The following is a 22,012-nucleotide window of genomic DNA, read 5'->3' as shown; positions in this document are numbered from 1 at the left end:
CATCAAATACTATACATTTTTTCTAAAAATTAAAAAAAAAATTATTTACAAACCAAAATGAATAGAATGAAAAATTGCAGTTTGCGCAAATCTGGGCGCCTTTAAAGAATTTGATCTCCATCACACGACAGCCCAAGAATCCAAGAAACAATTATATAACCATTTCATAATCATTAAAGAATAATAAAGAATTAATTTCAGATCTACACGCCCAAAAACTGGGAACCAATTCCCAAAAAAACTGCAAACTTGCGCAAATCGGGTAGAACAGTTTCTGCCCATTTGTGCAAGTTCAGATCTAGTCCAGATTTTTTCTCAAGACTTGAACCTGGATCTATTACCACTGAAGGGAAGGGAGATCCATCATATGAATGGCTGAACCATGCAGGGTGGCTGTGCAAAATTTCAAAATTTTTTTTAACCTTTCGGGATTCCAATTCCCTGATTTAGAAAAACTACATTTTTCAATGTTCGTTCTTGAAACAAGTCGGACCAAATCTGTAACCAAGATTAAGGGAGGGATATACCTGATATAGAATCAATAGTAGTTCCCAGCGTAGGTGTTCACGCTCAAAGAGTTCACCAAATCCGTCCTCCACTGAAGATGACACAAATTAGGGTGAGGCAGGATCAACAAAGAGATTCTTCAGTAAGAACCCCAATTCTTCATCAACAATCACACAAGGATGTGAGCACAACTTCAAGATTGTTTCTTCCAATAATAAACAATATCCAAATCCAATCTTGATCACTCCAAAAACTGGAGATCGAATAAGGTAGGGCGGCAAGAGCAGAAGAAGAAAGCATATTGCAGAAAAGAAGAATTCTTTCTCAAGAATTCACCCCTTAATTCACCCCCTAACAAAAGTTATAAGAAATTACAATGCGGAGAGATGTACTTAGGCAAGAATTTCTTTCCATCGTATTATAATAGCATGAAATAAATAAATAAATAAAAACAAGAAGAAGAAGAAAAGGATTCATAAAAGAGACAAGAAAGAAGAAAGAGTACGGAAAGAGAGGTCTCTCTTAAATTTCAATATTAATCCTATGGATCATTCAGCTCCTGTTGTTGCTGTTGTCACCAATTCCAAGTGTATTCTTCACGCTGTCCACTGCACCCTGTGCCATGTCTGCTATTTTCTCTCCGGTCTATAACCACAAAGAATATTAAATAGAAAAGAATATTGAAAGCCATCAAATCATATTGAATGGTTCAGATTGACAATTGGCAATGACCCACGAAATGAATGGTCCAGATTGACAATAAGCAATGACCCATTCTTGTTTTTTTGAAATCTGGACCCTTTATCTCATAGATGATTGGTAGGTGTAACAGATGGGAAAGAACCTGTTGAAGAAAGCCGGAGTCTTGTTGCTGGGCAGAGTCCCTGGTGGATTGAGCAGCATTTTCTGTCTTGTCACAAGCAGTGCTTGCGGTGTCCTTAGCAGATTGAATACACTCCTTAGTCTTGGCCTGCCAAAAAGCAAATTAAGCAATGCAAAAGGCTTATTAGAAAAGAATTATTGTATGAGAGCCAACTGGGGATCGAGTTTGTGTTTGGCATGCACCAATTAATTATATATAAATATAAATATATAGCACTTGCCTGAGCGTGGCCATGAGTTTCACCAGCCCTGAACATTTGAGTTGAGTCCGCCATTTCTTATATCAAATCACTACAACAAAGAGTTTGGAGCCTTCTTCAATAATTCACGATTGCTTTGAAATGCTTTTGGTGTGGTTGGAGCAAATGGGGAATGATTTATATAGCCTTTTTCTGGGCCAAAACCCCTTACTTAGAGCCTATGTGCATGGCTATTTGCTTCTCCTGACATCACGTGTCATCTGCTACAAGGTCGATCTGCCCGGTCAACCCCATTCTAACATCTCCCGAACAGAATATGAGAGAGCCACACAGTTGATGGCACGACCCGCGTAGAACGGTTGGCCATAAATGCATGAGGCGGATTCTTCACAAATTAGGGCTGCTAATTGTATCCATTTATCTGAATTTGAATTTAAACCGGTTAAGGGTGATCTGAATCCACTTATAATTGGTAGAGTTAGGATCCACCACTATCCAATCCAATATATATTCCTATTCATTTTGATTTTATAAGGTTATATGTGTAAGCAAAGGATAAAAATATTAGTTAAACCAAGGCAAGTATTGGCTTTATATAATGTAGATGTATTTATATATATTTAAAACTTGTATTTTATCTATTAGTGAAGTTGTTTTGAATTGAATGTTGTGCTTTTACCAATGTTCAAATAGCTGGATGAGAAAAAGGAGAAATTCAATGGTTAAAGGTTTAATCAGGTCAAACCATGATGGTATAATATATTAATATATAACGGGGATATTATCTAAAACTCACCATGACTTTGTTAATTTTTGCGTTTTCTTATACTCACTATGACTTTTCAAAATCTCTAGAGAGGCCCATGGCAATGATTAACAGCTAAAACCCTTCTAAATATCCCATGTTAATAAGCATTGTTAATTATATACATATATTTTAAATATATAATTGTATTCTACTATAACACACACATATATAGATATGTATGTATGTACGTATGTATGTATGTAGGTATGTATGTATGTATGTGTATATGTATGTATGTGTGTATGTATGTATGTATATATGTATTAGTTTCAATTTTTTATATTAAAAATAAAGATTTGAGGCAAAAAAGGCATTTTGTTTTTGGCAGAAATAGTGAGGTAAGATCTTGAAAATTTATCCAAAATAAAAAAAGATCACCCTAATCGGACAATTTAATGCAAAATTATAGCCTTCGATAGTTTGCATATAATGTAAAATAAAAATGATTAAAAACTGGTTGGCTGTATAAAACTAGGACTAGCTTACCAGTTCCCAGGTTGGGTCGGCCAGGTGGACAATTTTCATTGATTTTTGGTGATTACTATTTTAGGGGTATAACCTTCTGGACGGTGTATGTCCTTAGAGTCCAATAACTTTGTATAGTAATTTATTGATGAATAAAATCAGTTTCTTATATGTTTCGTATGTGTATGGTTGTGCTGCTATTTAATGACCTTGATCTATGTTATAGGATTATGATTTTTAATCTGAGATATTCATAATCAGTATGCGTATGTTAATGTTCCCAATTGGTGGATCAACCTAGGTAGTTTATCTTGTTAAGCATGGTTTTTAAAACTGACCCGGTGATCGAACTGGTCAAGGGTCCAGTTATCGGGTCGAACGGTTCGATCGTTCGAATCAAATGCTTGGCCTGTTCTGACAAAAATTAAAAAAAAATCAAATTAATAAAAAACGGTCAAAATCACTCGAACGGTTAACTGCCCGGTTCAGAGGTTCATTGACCAAAATCAATGATTTTAGGGGGAAATCCGATTTTTGGGGAAAACAGAACTGGTCACCAAAACGGTTCCCAGATTTTCACTCATGCAACTTTATCTGAAGGAATAGTTTCTCTTAATTGCTAGGATTAGACCCAAAGCACTAGTGTGGTCATTTATATGTGAAATGTTAAGCTAGACCACTTCTAGAAGATTCCTAAGCTTTATAATTAGAGGAATCTCTAGATTATTTCATAAAATCTTTAGACTTGATAATGATACCATGTTGGATTTCTAATGCATTTACTTTTGATATGCCAACTAGCAAGATCCTTCTAGGGTCAATACCTGAGTATGATAAGTGATTATTGTGATGGGATCTACAACTTTATTAATCAGAGAGAATTCCTTTGTAAATGTTTTTTTTCTAATGAATACCTAAATATGCCATTAGTAGATTTCAAATTAGTTTGAAGTTATTGATTTCTTGGGATCCATCATGGTAGGAGACCTAAAAATAACTTTGGCTATGTTTGGTTTGAAGGAATAGGTAGGGAAAGGAAGGGAAAGACATGCAAGGAAACCAATACAAGGGTTTGTAAAGGTTTCTTTACCTTTCCCTTCCTTTCCCTACATTTTCCCTCAAACCAAACATAGCCTTTATGTAAGTGGGAGAGAAGCCCTTCTCCTCATTCTCAGAATTGGACTTTAATGTCAGAAGGCTTGTTTTGCAATTGTTTATTAGAGATGCACATTAACTAAGTAATGACCATGGGAGACACATCAATCTTCTAAGAATCCATCCTTTACCTCAAAGAAGCTATTGGAGGTGCAAGATTCTTGGTGTGCCACTTAAGCCAATGTGCTTGTGATTGGATTTCTCCTTCATTTAAGTTTAATTCTTGATAATTTTGGGTCTGGTTTAATCATGGTCTTCAAAATCGGATCAGGCCGGATGGTCAGACGGGAAAAACTGGGAACCGGTCAAGTGAACAGTTATGTTTTTTGCCAAAACCGGATTTTGGCCAAAAAATGTTGATTTGTTCAGCAAACCACTGACTCGGGCAGTTGAACCATTCGAACTATTCAATGGTTTTGGTCTTCTTTTTTTTGTCAGAATGGGCCGATCGTTTGACCCGGGAACTAGACCCCTAACCATTTCGCTCCCTGAGTCGATTTTAAAAACTTTGGTTTAATGTTATAAAATCCCCAAACTAATCTGGCCAAGAGAAATCGCCTCTCTAGGTGAGAGAGATTGCATCCTGCAGTTTTACCAGGTAAAGATCTTGAATTTTCCCTCTTTGCGATTTGGGTAGTATCTCTCCATGAAACTTTCATGACCAAATGGACTAGGGACCTTGGCCTAGGTTTAACCAGTCCTACCAACCAGTTTGGATTGGTTTTCTAAACATTGGTTTTCACTATTGAGTCATTGGTTCACATTTTAACAAAATTATTTTTATTTAAATTTATTAATATTATTTGATGAGGGAAAATATGGCCCTCTATGAAAATGTGCCATATGGCGATCTCAAAATAGTTGCATGACACCCCAGCACCACATAAGCGATGACTTTCCTTAGCCAAAATGATGGAGAACCAGCTGCTAAACTACCGGAGACCCAGCTGGCAACTTACCCCCGTCAACGTAATAGAGACCTATCTGGCGACCTACCTCCGATAACCTGGCAACCTACCTCTGCCGACTTAGCGACCTACATTCGTCAACCTGGAAACCTACCTCCACCAACCTGGCAAACTGGCAACCTGACGACCTACCTCCACTGACCTAATGAAGACTCAGCCGGCGACCTACTCCGCCGACCTACTAGAGACCCAACTGGCAACCTACCTCTGGTAACCTAATGGAGACCCAACTGGCAACCAACCTCCTTCGACCTGGCGACCTACCTCTAATAGCCTGATGGAAACCCAGCTGGCAACCCCATACACAAGTTGGGCACCTTAGCAAGGCATCAAGTAGCACCTCGTCCGAGGCTGACCTGTAGTTCCTCATCGTTACCAATCCAAGGGACCTCGGCATGAAGAGGGACCTCCTCAAGGACTTGCCAACTTATGGTACCTTGTCAGTACCTGTTGAAGTGGCCTCGACGTGGGCAGCGGTCTCCTCGAGGACTTGCCAACTTGACTGAGGTCTAGGGGGAGACCTACGAGATGTGCTCATTCACTTCTTCCTTAAGCAAGTTACTATTTCCGACTTCTCCGGGAACACGACACTTAACCGTTACACCCGTTTTTCTGTATCGCCTGCATCAGAGTTAATTAAATGGACTCTATCCCTCTCCTCTGAACATGGAAAATGCGGTTTTCCAGGACTCTCGAATGTGTTACAAGAAGCTCCCGATTTCTTACGCCTATATAAAAGTCTCATTTCCAACCTCAAGGGGTATGTGCAATTTAGCTCTCTCTCAAAAATCTCCAATTCATTGACTTAAGCATCGGAGTGTCCACCCCAGGTAAAGCAATCCAGACACTCTAGTATTGTCTCTTTGCAGGCTACCATGGTGAACTAGCCAACTCGACATCTGAGTCATCTTCCAGCAAGGAGTCACCTGTCAGCAGGGAGTTGACAGGTCATGCATCACCAATTGGCATCGCCTGTGGGAACCGCTACTTAAAAGTCAGGTTCTCAATTCTCATTTTAAATTTGCACTCGACGGTAAGTAGCCTGGACAAGCCTCAACATCCCTATTCGCAAGGTTGCCTCTATAGAACGAGCCCTTCGCGACTCCTTCAGGAGTCAGCGGCCAACAGAATGTGCAATTGCCCTTGCAGGTTGAGCCTTCCAAGTCTTCCATGCGAGTTAGCGACCTACAGTTGGTAGAGCTACCCCCACAAGTTGAGCTCCCTGTGGCTTATCATAAGAGTAGATGACCTACGCCTCCGAGGGTTGACACAGTGTAGCCGTGGCACCGACCCACCGTTTAATTCCAACAATGACACAAGTATCGACGGTGCTACCACAAAGGGGTAGAATCAAAATGATCAGCCGAGACAAGTTCCAGCAGTCTTGCCCAGACAGAACCTCCTATCCCTAACTGTAAGGCCACCCCGCAGGTCGAGCACTATATGCTCTCTACGAGAGTTGGCGGCCAACAGATTGTGAGACCACCCCCACAGGTCGAGCCCTCTATGGATCCCATGGGAGTTGACGGCTAACAAAATGTGAGAATGCCCTAAAGGTCGAGCCCACCATAGTTCCTGTGGGAGTTGATGGCTAGCAAACTATGGAGCCACCCTCGCAGATCAGTCCAACTGAGGTGATGAGGTGTTGTGTTAAGAGCAAGCTGGCTTGTTAAAATTTTGAAGACCTAACTAAGACCCGCTTTGGCAACCTGGACGAGTTGACTCGTAGTACACGCACGTCAGCGAAAATTTTCTAAGGGGAAGCCAAACCGCTTTTAGCTAAGGCCCCCTACGCCAACCTTGGGACACATCGGTAGTTTGACATCTCGGCATCGTTTTGGTGGTTGAAACTATGAATAATTGCTTTGCTGACTTGGTCAAACCAAACTCTAAGGGGAAAATAAACCGCTTTTAGCATCAAGGCCCCCTAAGCCAACCTCGAAATGCATCGGCAACAGGTAGGCTGACCTATGTAGGTCAACCCCCATCTATCTAGCTTGGCATCATTTTGACTATGTCGCTACTTCACTTAAATCAATCTTAAAGGGCATCGGCATCTCACTACCAATATGAAAAAAAAAAAAAGGAGAAGCATATGAAAGGAAGAATAGTTCGCTTTCAGCACTGCGACAGACATGTAAACTTGGCCAACTTTTTTATAGTCGTCCTCCACCTCGGTTTCAAGCTCCGCATCAACCTTGCTGGCTACTTTTTCAAGGACTAACTTGAGGGACATTGAATTGAAGTCTACATAAATAGAGCAACCTGAGGAGGCAGTCACACAGTTTGTAGCCCCTCTTGAGGACGGCATGATGAAATTCGCTCTTGAGGTATTTGGTTGAATTGCAAAACTCCTTCATGGTTACATCCCAAGTATGGTAGATGTCCTCGGAGTGCTTGCTCCGCTTCTCCTCAAGCATATGAGTTCACTCCTGTGTCCCGATAGTCAAGATGGTGAATTCCTGCTATGGATGTTTACAAATAAATCCAAACCAAAACCGGCCCGACCCAACCCGAGTCGGTCAGTTTTTCTTCACTATCGGTTGGTTTTAGGTTGCAAAGATGAGTAAATTGATAATTTGGTTTGATTTCATGTGTGAAAACCGAAACCAAATCGAACCGAACTGAGTTATCTGAAAAAACATATATTTTGAAAAAATATCTATTAAATATAGATATTTTAGTTTTAAATAATAAATATATATCTAAAAATATATATATACTGAAATTTATCATATATATATTTCCAAAAATTAGAAAATATATATTCTGATATATTTGTATATACGTTTTGGTTTTAAATATATTTTCAGAAAATATATTCTAAAATATTATATATAATATTAGCACTTTGAGTTCATGTGCACTGTGCAAGCTTGGACATGGTTGAAACCCAAACCGCCCAAGTCAGTTTTGGTTTAATCTATAGGTAACCCAACAAGGTCAAGTCGATTGAAAAAACACTACCAAACTGACCCGTGAGCAGCCCTAATTCCTGCATAATGTTGCATTCAACCCTTAGATTCTTCTGACTTGGGGAGCAAAGTGGACCGATGCTTACAAACTAATCAAACTAGCCATTCTGGGCCAAGGAACTACAGCAAGCTACTCCCTTCGCTAAACTGACCTCATCTAGGGAGTTGGGCGCAATTGATAAGGGCAGATTTGGCCCTCTAGTGATAGTGTGCCATATAGCGATCCCAGAATCATCGCATGACACCCCATCACCACGTAGGCAATGACTTGCCTTAGCCAAAATGATAGAGACCCAGTTGTCAACCTACAAGAGACCCAGGTGGTGACCTACCTCCAGCAACCTAATGGAGACCCAACTGGCGACCTACCTCCACCAACCTTACAACCTACCTCTGTTGACCTGGCGACCTACCTCCGCCGACCTACTAGAGACCTAGATGAAAACCTACCTCCAATGACCTAATGGAAACCCAACTGGCAACCTACCTCTGTCGACCTGGCGACCTACCTCCGTCGACTTGATGGAAACCTAGCTAGTGACCCCATACACAACTCGGGCACCTCAGCATGGCAACTAGCAGTACCTTGTCCAGGGCCAACCTGTAGTACATTGTCGTTACCGGTCCAAGGGACCTTGACATGAGGAGCGACCTCCTTGAGGACTTGCCAACATATGGTAACTCATCAGTATAGGTTGAATTGGCCTCGGCATGGGCAACTGCCTCCATGAGGACTTACCGACTTGATCGAGGTCCAAGTGGCAACCTGCGAGACATGCTCGCCGACCTCTTCCTTAAGAAAATTACTATTTCCGACTTCTCTGGGACCACAATGCTCGATTGTTACACCGGTTTTCCCGTATCGTCTGCATCGAAGTTGATTGAATGGACTCTATCCCTCTCTTCTCTCTTACTTTTAGCTCTTTCTCAAAAATCTCCAGTTTGTTGACTTAAACATCAAAATGCCCACCCCAGGTAAAGCAACCTGGGCATTCTAATATTGTCTCTCTGCAAGTCGCCTCAGCAAACTAGCCAGCTCGGTGTCTGAGTCATCTTCCAGTAAGGAATTATTCAGCTCGGCACTGAGTCACCTGCTAGTAGGGAGGTGCCAGATCGCATATCATCACTATTTAATATCGAATTGCAATGCCTAGTTCAATATAAATCTAATGGATAAATTTTGATTCAAATCCAAATATAAATGAGCCAAATTTGAATCTAGTTTGTAGTTATTTGATACAATCCATTTGCAGTCACTTTAGTCATATTTGTTTGTTAGTCTAGTAAGAACGTAGCAAACTACAGATGAACCACATTGTCAAAACCACATGGTCTGGTGATAAATCTAGTTTTATCCAATCCAAAGTCTAGCAGCATTGGATTAAACAAGTAAATTAAAACTTAATAAAATGCTATGAATTAAGGGGTCATTGCTTGGTGTGGTGATAAAATCTCGGGTTATCAAGCATGAGAATGCGGGTTTAAGTTTGAAAGTGGATACTTTGTGCGAGACAATGCAAAGGTTAGGAAAGTATGTAGTCTACTCTTTTGGAGACCCTAGATAGCCAGGACCAACATTGGGTAAAGACTTTTTTTTTAATCTATACTACCTATAAAAGAGAGAATGCACCTTCTTTCTTGAATTTTCACTAGACATTTTTTACCCCCTTTGTCTAAGAATACAGCAGGCACAAAGAGGGCATATATGTCCTTTACTCTCACTTCAGAAAACTGCCCACTTATAGACCATTCAGAAATTGTCCACTTATAACTATTCAGAAACTACCCACATATAATCATATAAGAAAAGGTCTACTAAAGAGTCTTTTTTGACAAAAGTGTCATAGGGATCAAAAAGAGAAATTACACATACAGCCCCCACACTTCATCATCAATAGATTGATAAGGCTTAAATAAACTCAGCAAATGCATGAAAGTATAAAACAAAACAAATCTACCTTCATCAAAGGCACTACCACGTGCAAATGCACATACACGTTTACTAGTTGTTTTAAAGGTGCAAGTTAACTAGGTTTCACTATAGGATGGTCTAAAATGCAATTTTAGGCCAAAAACAAAAAATAAAATAAAATGAGAACCAATTTTGGGCAATTTTACTTTTTTTTTTCTTGCTCCATGCGACTAAACAATGGGAGTAACCCATGCCCCAAGCTTATAACCACCTCCCCCTCCCAAAAAAAAAAAATATATATATATATATATATATATATATATATTTTTTTTTTTCAGAAAATGATGGATAAACATAAAAAAAAGGTACATAAAATTGACCATGTCTTTAGGCCTAATCAGGTTAGAGTTGGATCAGATCCAGCCACATTTGAGTCTAATCTAATTATTGAAACTTCAAATCTGAATTGGAACTGAAATCTAATATACCGGACTTGGATTGGATTCAAGTTTAATTTGACATGCTTTGTAGTGTTTAAAATAAAGAAAAAATTAAGAAGTTTAAAAAATAATTAGTTTTTATCTGTGTGTAATTATTTACATACATAATAAAAAAATAACCATGTCTATATTTTTATATATTCATGATAGTAAATAAGTCAAATTTGGATCTACCTATATCTGTTTTGATTTAATCCATTTACAATACTAAAAAATAAATGGTTATTTGTGTCTAATGTCTAAGCTTAACTTGTTTCCAATTTAAATATTATTTGAACCACCTTGACTGGTACAAAACCGATCGTGTGTTTGGCTGAGAAAAAAAGGTAAATTACAAAGACCCCCTGTACTATAGGGTTAGTGACAAATACCCCTCTAAACTTTCATTTTTGACAAAGACCCCTTCAAATTTTACTTTGCAACAAATGCCCCCTCCTTTAGAGTCCCATCAATTAACTTTGAAAAAGATTCCCATCCGGCTGTTTATTTTTTTTAAATTCCTAAACTACCATTTTCTTATTTATTTGAATAATTTATGATTTGAATAGTTTTCTAAATTTAACATTGAAGCCCTCTCGGGTGCTCCAATAGATCTTTGTAGATTTTTGGTTGGATTCAATATTCAAATGAAATGGTAGATATTTCTTTCTAATAGATATAAATTTATGGTTTTGTTTGGTTTTTCTTAATTTATTGGAGAAAGGAGCGGATTTTTTTCATTTTAAGATGAAGAAAGACATTCGTGTTAGTGAATTAATTAACAATTAAAAAAAAATCTATGCCAATGAAATGATCCTTGTTATGTTAACTAGTTTCGTTTAGACAAAATGGAATGCATTTTGTCATTTGACTTAACAGTTAGGGGATATTTGTCACAAAGTGAAAGTTCAAGGGATCTTTGTCGCAAATGGAAGTTCAGAGGGTATTTATCATTGACCCCTTAGTACAAGTGAGGTCTTTGTGATTTACCCAAAAAATGATAAAAAAAATCTGAAAGAAAGTCACTTAAGGGGTGCTCCACAATAGGTTTTGTTTTTTATAATTGTTAGAATACACAAATCAGGGGTATTTTGGTCATTTGGGCTTATCTATTTGAGAGTGAAAGGTCTATTTTATTTAAGTTTAAGTTATGTGTCCCATCACTTATGAGGGACAATATCGTATTTCTTGTAACTATGATTATTGGAGATAAATACAAGTGGGTCGGCTAGAGGTGGACTGATTTTTCCTAATCTGACTGAACCCTTCTTCTCTTCTTCTTCTTTCTCTTCTTCTTCTTTCTCTTCTTCTTCTTTCTCTACTTAAACCTAAAATCGAATAGGGATTTCACATGGTATCAGAGCAATAAAACCTAGTTCTCTTTTCCCTTTTTTTTCTCTTTCCTCATTGTTTGTCTTCTTCCTAGATTCGCCACAACTATTTCAGCTTTCTTCGATTTTCTTCTAGCCCGAGTGGAAGCTCGACAAGAGGCCAAAAAGGAGTGGTCATTTTGTGATTTTGGAGGTGAGTATGCCTCCAATTACTGTGGTGGTGGTCGTTGAGGTTGTGTACTAGATGCCCTCTATTCTGTGATACGAAGAAGGATGTTTGTGGACAGGAATGAGCGGTTCTGTTTTTTGCCCAAATAGTGGACTGTAAATGTTGTGTTTTGGTTCAAAATATTTTTTTATGGAGGTTTGAAGTGATTAGTATGCATATCAGCCTTGTTCTTCTCTGTTTTTACCTCATATGGGTGCTGAAAGTAGAGTTTATCGACTGCTAAAGTTCACGATAGTAGTGGTGTCGTGGTGGTTGTACTGTGTTGAATGGTGTGTGTGTGATTCTGAATAGTTGAAAGTGAAACATTGTGTCGTGTGGTGGTGTTTATACCAATTTATGTGTTTGGTTTAATGGCTGAGTGACTTCAGCCCTTGTATTTGATGTGCAATGTGTATTTGAAGAAGTTGGTGGTGTTGAGAGTGAGATAAGTTTTGTGGAAGTGTGTGAGGTTGTGTTGAATATTTGAAGGTGAATTAGTTAAGATGGCATCGATTGGAGATGGGAATGACAATAAAACATGCGTTATGATTTCTTCAGATTACCTAAACGTTCAAATGGCATCTATTAAGTTGAATGGTGAGAATTATGTGTCATGGGCAAAATCTATGGAGGTGTTTTTAAAGGCCAAGAAAAAGGTAAAACATGTGAGAGAGGAGAAACCCTCCTCTGATTCTCCGGGGCTTAGTGACTGGGAGCAGGAAGATGCACAAATAATGACATGGTTGTGGAATAGCATGGAACAAAAAATTAGCATGAACTTTATGTTCCTAGATACAGCTAAAGAAATCTAGGATCATGCTAAGAAACTGTACTCTAGACAAGACAATACAACTACGGTGTATCAGTTGTACCAAGAGTACTTTAATCTGAAGCAAGGCAGTCAAAGCTTCGAAGAATACTATGCAAGTTTGAGGAATATTCGAAATGAGTTCAATGTGTATCATCATCTGACACGGGATGTTTAGATTCAGCAACAACAGCGTGAGCAACTTGATGTGATAAGGTTTCTGGTGGGTTTGAAGGCTGAATATGAGCCTGTTTGTGCACAAATACTGGGGGGGGGGGCCTACTCTTCCCACACTTGAAGAAGTTTTTGCCCATCTTAGGAGGCATCTATTGAGTCTATAGAACATTCTTCTCTCTCAGATAGATTTGGTTTTGTGGTGACTAAAGGGGGAGGTCGTGGAAATAGAGGTGGTGGTGGTGGTCGTGGACTTCTAGGTAATCGTGGTGGTCCCATGTTTAACCGTGTTGGTGGTCGGAGTGGAGATCGAGACTCAGGGGGAGGTCGTGGTAAAGGAAGAAGTAGTGCCCCTAGGAAGTGTACACACTATGGATTAGAGGGGCACACGGTTAATTTTTGCTATGATTTACATGGTCCACCCAACACTTGGGCTAACCATGCTGTGACTAAGGGTAATGGTACAATTACTGAAAGTCAGTAAACTGACCCGATTCCCTCCACATCTAATAGTGCTTCTACAAAGGAGATGGTGAGTATACCCCGTACGGTATATGAGCAATTCCTTCAAGCATCTCAACAAAACACAGCTACCCTTGCCCATTCAGATATGGCTTGCTTGGCTTCCAAGCCTTCACCCTGGATCATTGACTCTGGAGCCTCGAACCATATGTCTGAGACTCCTAGTGTATTTTCTCCTCTTTCTCGGTCCTCCGCATCTCAAACAGTTACTCTTGCTAATGGTTCTACATCTCCCATCTGTGGTGTTGGTGATGTTGATCTCTCCTCCTTTTCTCTATCATCTGTTTTATATGTTCCCAAGTTCCCCTTTAACCTTATGTATGTCAGTAGATTAACCAAGTCACTTAATTGTTCCATAACCTTTTATCCCTCTTCTTGTGTGTTTCAGGATCTCAAGACAGGGATGAAGATTGGTGGAGGGCATGAGGCAGGTGGATTGTATTACCTTGATGGTGGTGGCCCTCTAGTAGCTGTTCAGTCCTCTCTTACTCCTCTTCAATGGCACTGCAAACTTGGTCATCCTTCTCTCAAGGTTCTGAAGTTGTTAGTTCCTTCCTTGGGCCATCTTTCATCTTTGGATTGTGAGTCATGTCAGCTTGGGAAACATCATAGAGTCTCTTTTAGTCTAAGAGTTGATAGTCGTGTCTCGAGTCCTTTTTCTTTAGTTCATTCTGATGTCTGGGGTCCGATCAAAGTGATGTCATACAATGACTATAAGTATTTTGTAATTTTTGTTGATGACTTTTTAAGGATGACATGGATTTATCTTATGAAAAATCACAGTGAATTATTTTATATTTTTCAAAAATTTTATACCGAAATACGTACCCAATTTGGTGTTCATAATAAAATTCATCGCGCCGATAATGCCAAAGAGTACACCTCAATACCATTTTAGCAATACTTAGAGCACCATGGGATAATTCATCAAACTTCTAGTGCCTACACCCTACAACAGAATGGTGTAGCTAAACAGAAAAATTGACATCTCCTTGAAATTGTTCGGTCTTTGATTCTTAATATGAATGTCCCACAGCACTTTTGGAGTGATGTTGTCCTCACATCTTGTTTTCTCATCAATCAGATGCTCATGTCCATCCTTGGAAGTCAATCCCCCTTCTCTGTGTTGTTTCCCACCTTGTCTCCGTTTCCTCTCACACCAAGAGTCCTTGTATGTGTTTGTTTTGTTCAAACCTTGGGGCCTGCTTTAGACAAGTTAGATGCATGAGCTATTAAGTGTATCTTCATTGGCTACTCAAGGACTCAGAAAGGGTATAAGTGCTATAACCCTAACTTCCATAAGTCATTTGTGTGCTCCGATGTCACCTTCTTTGAATCAGTTCCTTTTTTCTCGGATACTATGGCTTCTTCTCCTTCCTCCATAGTTCCTCTTTTTGTCCCTGTTGCGGATCCCCTTCCCGTGGTTCCCATTCCAATTGCAGATTCACCTCTCGTGTCAGTTACTACTGAGAGGCCACTAATCAAACACGTGTATACTCATAGAAGAGCATCGACCCCTCCTCCAATTCAGCCCTCGTCGATAGATCCCGGCATTGCTTCTTCTCCCTTAGACCTTGATCTTTCTATTGCCCTGTGGAAAGGTAAATGCACTTGTACTTCTCATCCTATTTCACACTATGTTTCAGTTTGTCACCTTTTTGCTTCTCATCGCAACTTTATATCATTGCTATCATCTATTTCCATTCCCAAGACTGTTCAGGAAGCCCTTACCTCCCCAGGGTGGTGGCAAGCCATGGAAGAGGAACTCTCTACTCTACAACACAATCAAACATGGGAACTTATTGCTCTTCCTCCTAGTAAACATGTTGTTGGGTGTAAGTGGGTCTACACAATGAAGTATCTTCCAGATGGAAGTGTGGAGCGATTGAAGGCAGGTTAGTGGCCAAAGCTATTTTCAACTGTATGGTATGGATTATATGGAGACATTTTCTCCTGTGGCTAAAATTGGTTCAGTTCGGGTGTTGATTTCATTAGCTGCTATGTATGATTGGCCTCTTGTGCAACTAGACATCATAAATGCTTTCCTACATGGTGAACTCATTGAGGAAGTGTATATGGAGCAATCGCCAAGGCTTGTTGCTCAAGGGGAGGATGGTAAGGTTTGTAGACTCAAAAAGGCAATTTATGGATTGAAACAATCTCCACGCGCATGGTTTGGGAGGTTCAGTGAAGTAGCGAAAGAATTTGGGATGAAACAGTGTCAGGTAGACCATTCTGTGTTCAGCCATGACTCAAAAGATGGGAAAATCTTGCTAGTGGTGTATGTGGATGATATTGTCATAACTGGGAGTGACAGTAATGGGATTGACAGGCTGAAGAAATTCCTATAGGACCACTTCAATACGAAAGATTTGGGTAAGCTAAAATACTTCCTGGGAATAGAAGTTGCAAGGTCAAGCTATGGAATTAACTTATGTCAAAGAAAATATGTTCTTGGCCTACTTGAAGAAACAGGATTGTTAGGTGCAAAACCGGCAGAGACTCCTATGGAACTTAATGTCAAGTTGAGTGTTGATGTAGGTGAGGAGTTTGATGATCCTGGAAGATACAGGAGGTTGGTGGGAAAGTTGAATTATCTGACTATTACCCAACCAGATATACCTGAAGGGTGCTCTAGGTTGTGGTTTTCTATACCAAAGTGGAGGGACTCTTGAAATAGTAGGATATACAAATGGTGGCAAGGAGTAGTGCAGAAGCTGAATACAGAGCTATGGCTCATACCACATGTGAATTAGTATGGTTGAAGAACTTGCTACAAGAGATGGGGTTCTCGGTTGACAAACCCATGAGACTATACTGTGATAACCAAGCTGCTGTTCACATCTCTTCCAACCCGGTCTTCCATGAGAGAACCAAACATATTGAGGTCGATTGTCACTTTGTGAGAGAGAAAGTGATAAGTGGAGTGATAACCGCATCTCATGTGAGCCCAGGAAATTAGTGGGCAGATCTCTTTACAAAGGGATTGTCTCGGGGCAGAATATATTATATTTATGATAAGCTGGGACTATATGATATATACTCTCCGACTTGAGGGGGAGTCTTAGAATACACTAATCAAGGGTATTTTGGTCATTTGAGTTTATCTATTTGAGAGTGAAATGTCTATTTTATTTAAGTTTAAGTTATGTGTCCATCACTTATGAGGGACAATATGGTCTTTCTTGTAACAATGATTATTGGAGATAAATACAAATGGGTCGACTAGAGGTGGACTGATTTTTCCTAATCTGGTCGAACCCTTCTTCTTCTCTTCTTCTTCTTTCTCTTCTTCTCTACTTTAACCTAGAATCAAATAGGGATTTCACAATAACAATAATTGCCACATCCACAAAATTATATTGTTTTTATTGATATGGCAGTTGAATTTGTTTGCAAAAAGAAAACCAACCATGTTATCGAACAACGTATTAATTGACAGAAAACCGAAAATAGAAACTAAAAGTCAGGGGAAATAGTAGAGTGTGGAAAAAGAAAATCTTTTCCACCCCTAGGGTGGAATTAAGATTTCTAAAGATGGACTGAACAGTTGAAACCCTTTTTTTAAAGCCATTGTAGTATAATAAAAGCTGCCCTTAGTTACTTTCATTACCCCTCACTCATGTTAGGAAAGGGCCTTTTAAAAGAGAAATATGTTGGTTGGACAGTCCTTTGATTATTAGCTAATCTCTTCTAAATCCTAACCATTGATAACTTTGGATTGACTCCCAATAAGCCACTACAGCTGTACATGTTCCCCATGTGCTGCTGTAGTGTCTGTTGGGATGCTCGTTGGGAGCAGAAGCAAATCCTGTCATGATGTGCGGCTGTAGTGTTTCACTGTTTTGTTGGAAGGCTATTTCCTCTTACCAACCAATAATGAATTGATCTAATATCAAAAGGGTGGCCCACATCAAATTAGCTAGGCTCAACTTGGAAGGAGCATAAATACAAATATGAGAGTGCAAAACCTATTTGCAATATACATATTTGTTGTATTTATGACTGTGTTTGGTTGCAGTGTAATTTTATTTGCACTAATACAAATGTATGGGAGTGCAAAATTTACACTCAAATAATTTGTACTGCCATAATTTTGCATCAGTACAAATTTATTTGCATTGCAATCAAACACAGCCTATAGTTTTATACTCTTTCCATACTGAAAGTTCAGTTTAAAAGGAATACAAATATAAATATGTACAGTGTAGATCCTTGTATTTTGAACTATTTTGCGTGTATTTGAACTATATATTTGTATTTGTAATCTTTTCAAACTAAGCCTTTATGCCTTTGGGCACTCCACAAATGATATATTATTAGCTATTCTAAATATAAACAAAGCAATGTATTAAATCTAGAATTCCATTTATAGAGCTTTATTTACTGATTAATTCATCAATAGTTCGTCTAACAAAGGCACTAAGGTGAGATCAACCTAGCACTTTGCCTCTCTTTCACAGTTTCACTATCTCTACACTAACAAAAGTTATAAGAAATTACAATGCGGAGAGATGTACTTGGCATGATGTTCTCTCCATCTTATTATAATAAGAAAAGGATTCATAGAAAAGACAAACAAGAAGAAAGAGTTCGGAAAGAGAGAGGTCTCTCTTGAATTTCATTATTCCCATGGATCGATCAGCTGCTGTTGTTGTTACTGTTGTCACCAATTCCAAGTGTGTTCTTCACGCTGTCCACTGCACCTTGGGTCATGTCTGCTATTTTCTCCCCAGTCTATAACCACAAAGAAACAGCATAAAATTAAATAGAAAAGAATATTGAAAGCCATCAAATCGTATTTAATGGTTCAGATTGACAATTGGCCATGACCCATGAAATGAATGGTCCAGATTGACAATGAGCAATGACCCATTCTTGTTTTTTTGAAATCTGAACCCTTTATCTCATAGATGATTGGTAGGTGTAACAGATGGGAAAGAACCTGTTGGAGAAAGCCGGAGTCTTGTTGCTGGGCAGAGTCACTGGTGGATTGAGCAGCATTTTCTGTCTTGTCACAAGCAGTGCTTGCGGTGTCCTTAGCAGATTGAATACACTCCTCGGTGTTGGCCTGCCAAAACGCAAATTAAGCAATGCAAAAGGCTTATTAGCAAAGAATTATTGTATGAGAGCCAACTGGAGATCGAGTTTGTGTTTGGCATGCACCAATTAATTATATATAAATATAAATATACAGCACTTACCTGAGCGTGGCCATGAGTTTCACCAGCCCTGAACATTTGAGTTGAGTCCGCCATTTCTTATATCAAGTCACTACAATAAAGAGTTTGGAGCCTTCTTCAATAATTCTTTGTACAATATAATGACGATTGCTTTGAAATGCTTTTGGTGTGGTTTGAGGCTTTGAGCAAATGGGGAGTGATTTATAAAGCTTTTTTCTGGGCCAAAACCCCTTACTTAGAGCCTATGTGCATGGCTATTTGCTTCTCCTGACATCACGTGTCATCTGCTACAAGGTCGATCTGCCCGGTCAACCCTATTCTAACATCTCCCGAACAGAATACGAGAGAGTCATACAATTGATGGCACGATTCGCTTAGAACGGTTGGCCATGAATGCATTAGGCGGATTCTTCGGTAACAGTAGTAATTAGTAAGCACACAGTTTTGGAATCGCCTTACTTTGATCTCAATTCCCCTGAAATGAGGGGCTGAGGTTTTCTCAATATACGTGAAATTCATTTTTTTTTCTTTTTGTATTTTTCGTGTATTCATACTTAAAAACGATCTGGAATTGGAACAGTTTTTGCCATCAGTGTTTGGGTTCGGCCGTTCCGTTTGAATGGATGGTCTGTCTAATTTAAAAAATAAAATAATTAAAACAAAAAATGGTCAAAATTATTGTCCGGGTCAAATAGGTCAAGAGTTCAATCATCTGGACTAGCGGGTTGCTGATCAAGTCAAGAGTTTGGGGGGAAAAAAAAGGGTTAAGTGTGAAACCAAACTGGTTGCCTTGATGAATTAATTTTAATAGATTCTTCGAGGCAATTCAGTCAACACATATCAATGAATGCTAAAACCCTCCCAAACGGGTTTAAAAAAAAAATCATTGAAAAACCATATTTTAGACTGAAGCTGAACAACAGTAAAATGGGCTTTCCAGAACTTAAACCCAGCATTGCTTATAGATTGTCTGGGTGGGGCCCACCTTGCAAATCCAAAAGCTGCCTTCCAAACGGACGTTAGGTTTGCCCGTGACAAGGATTAATCAGCACTGACAAATCAATTTTTTTCTTTCACAAGGTCCCCCTCTCATAGCATGATCAAGGGGGTGAAAGCGACTAAGGATAACTTTGTATTATACTGTACTTGTTTCAAAGAAAATGGAAAAGAAAAAGGAAAGTAAGAAAAGAGTTTTTTATAATGGGGCTAATTTTGTTTCCTTTTGATTTCTGAACACTATTTTTTCATCTTTTCGGAGAATATATATTTTTCTACTTTAAAAAGCATAAATAGCTGCAGGAATATTTTTGTAATTTTTTAAGGACAAAATTTACCCCTCTATATTTGAATTTATTGATAAAAATGAGGGCAAATAGGATAATTGGTTATTGATATTAACTTGCATTCACTATCATTGAATCATATATTAAAGGCATTTTTTTTATTTTCGTCATTATGTTCTATTAAGTAAAACCATACATAATAAATTAATAATTCCAATACCATAAAAACTTATACTTTAAAAATCTACCTAAAAAAATAATGTTTTCATCTAGGTGGTGATAAGAAATTAAACCATTTTGGGTCAAATGGGTCAATCCATGTCACCATAATTAAATAATATATAAATTACAAAAATAGATAATGCAAAAAAATATAGAAATTAAAAAAATTGGAAATATTTTTAATATCATATATTAAACATAATAAACAATAATAAGTATGATAAATGAGAAATGTTTTTATTAATGATAAAAATATAATGCAAAATTTAAAATCTTTCCTAATCTTTCTCATTAAATCTTATACACAAGGTATATTCTCTCATTAAATTCTATATTTAAGGTATACTTCTAATGTTTTGTCATATTAAATAAAATTAATTATTAAAATAAAAAACATTTTTATTTATGACAGAAATAGAATAAAAATTTTAATAATTAATAATAATAATAATAATTGTTATTGTAATTTAATATTTCCACATGCAATGCATGTGCACATTTACTACAAGCATTTAAGTTTATTTTAATCGCATTGCTATTTTTCTTAATTTTCAATTTCTCTCTTAACTATGATATATATAAAATTCAAGTAATTAATAAGAATAAAAATTTCTTACATGCAATGCATGTGCCTGATTATTTTATTATATATATATATATATATATATATATATATATAAGTTGTCAAAAAGAAAATATATCTCTAAATTTTAATGATAAAATAATTTTCTTGTCGATATGATATCAACTAAAAGAAGTTCATAACATTGTCTCAAAAGAAAAGGAAAATCTATAACCAATATCATTTTAATGAAGGAATGGTGGGATCCATCTAATGGACAACATGAAGGTTGCGGAATGGGCGGGTGAATTTCAAAAATTTTCCTACCTTCTTCCAACTGGGAATCATATTCTCTAATTTAATAATACAATATTCAATGATACTACTTGAACCATAATCGAACCAGATCTGAACCAAAAGGGATGAGAGGAATTATAGCTAATCTAGAGATGCAGTATCTCCCAAAGTTGGTGTTCATGCGCAAATAGAATACCAAGATCCGCTCCTGTTGAAAATGACACGGTTGTATGTGGAACGAAACCAGCAGGGTGCGTCCTACACACTGAATCCTTCGCAAGAATCCACTGAAAATTCTAAACACCAAATCTTTTCAGTCTTTTCTACAAAACTGATGTCAAGAAACAATTTCTTGATTTCTTTCTTCTTCAAAAATTGAATCTTGTAAGAAAAAAGAATGGCGGCGGTTGGAGGAGAACTCCTAGGACGAAGATGGCTGAATTGCTTCTCTTCTCTCTGGAATGTGTATGAGATCTAAATCTCAATTTGCAGGATGATTTCTTGCACACAACCCTAGGTTCGAAATCCGATTGTTTTCTCTTAGAGTTTCTCCTCCTTTCTTCTTGATTAAGAAACTTCCTAATTAGGAGTTATCCCAATCCAAATCAGTATTTAGATAGGGGATGATCTTAATCCTATCTGCAGATTAGGTTAACTTACTCCTGATCTTATCAGGAGGTTACCATATTCAAATCTAATTTGAATTTGGTCTCTCAGAGTGGATAAGGTTAAAAGCCCAATCCTTTTTGCTAACTTCAATCCCAGATTCGCCCCATAAATGGATGGTCACAACAGCCCAGCTCGAAATGGACTTTGGGCCCATTAAGTGTTTAGTGCTTAACTAGTTTCCAATTTGCTGCCCAGTTGGGCTTCTTTGTATGGCATGGGACCCAAGCATTGATCTACACACCAGCCACATGGGTTCGGCCCAGCCGAATTCACTGAAATGCTCAGTAAAACCCTGAGCCCATCACATGGACCCTTTGGGCCCAACACTTACATTAAGTGGTCCCTGGGCCAAGCCATCTTATAAAAACCCAGGGACTGTGGGCAGGTGCAAGATTAGCCCAT

General features: G+C 38.2%; 1 protein-coding gene and 1 long non-coding RNA gene across 2 annotated transcripts; both read right to left on the bottom strand.

Moving 5' to 3' along the window:
* Positions 1-808: 808 nt before the first annotated feature.
* On the bottom strand, positions 809-1,783 carry LOC148878616 (late embryogenesis abundant protein 1-like). The gene is made up of 3 exons (XM_088957479.1): positions 1,611-1,783; positions 1,352-1,477; positions 809-1,152 (listed from the first exon to the last, which is right to left on the bottom strand). The coding sequence occupies exons 1-3, from the start codon at positions 1,662-1,664 to the stop codon at positions 1,060-1,062; spliced, it is 273 nt and encodes a 90-aa protein (XP_088813605.1). The 5' UTR covers positions 1,665-1,783; the 3' UTR covers positions 809-1,059.
* Positions 1,784-17,743: 15,960 nt separating this feature from the next.
* LOC148878615 (uncharacterized) lies at positions 17,744-18,868 on the bottom strand. Its single transcript, XR_016103171.1, has 3 exons — positions 18,599-18,868; positions 18,340-18,465; positions 17,744-18,131 (listed from the first exon to the last, which is right to left on the bottom strand). It is a non-coding gene; the product is annotated as an uncharacterized LOC148878615 (long non-coding RNA).
* Positions 18,869-22,012: the final 3,144 nt, after the last annotated feature.

The sequence above is a fragment of the Nelumbo lutea genome, chromosome 1, assembly GCF_056320005.1.
Source record: "Nelumbo lutea isolate HS-2025 chromosome 1, American lotus-T2T, whole genome shotgun sequence".
Taxonomy (NCBI): Eukaryota; Viridiplantae; Streptophyta; class Magnoliopsida; order Proteales; family Nelumbonaceae; genus Nelumbo; species Nelumbo lutea.
The sequence above is the reverse complement of the archived record's forward strand: the minus strand, read 5'-3'. Positions and strand labels throughout refer to the sequence as shown.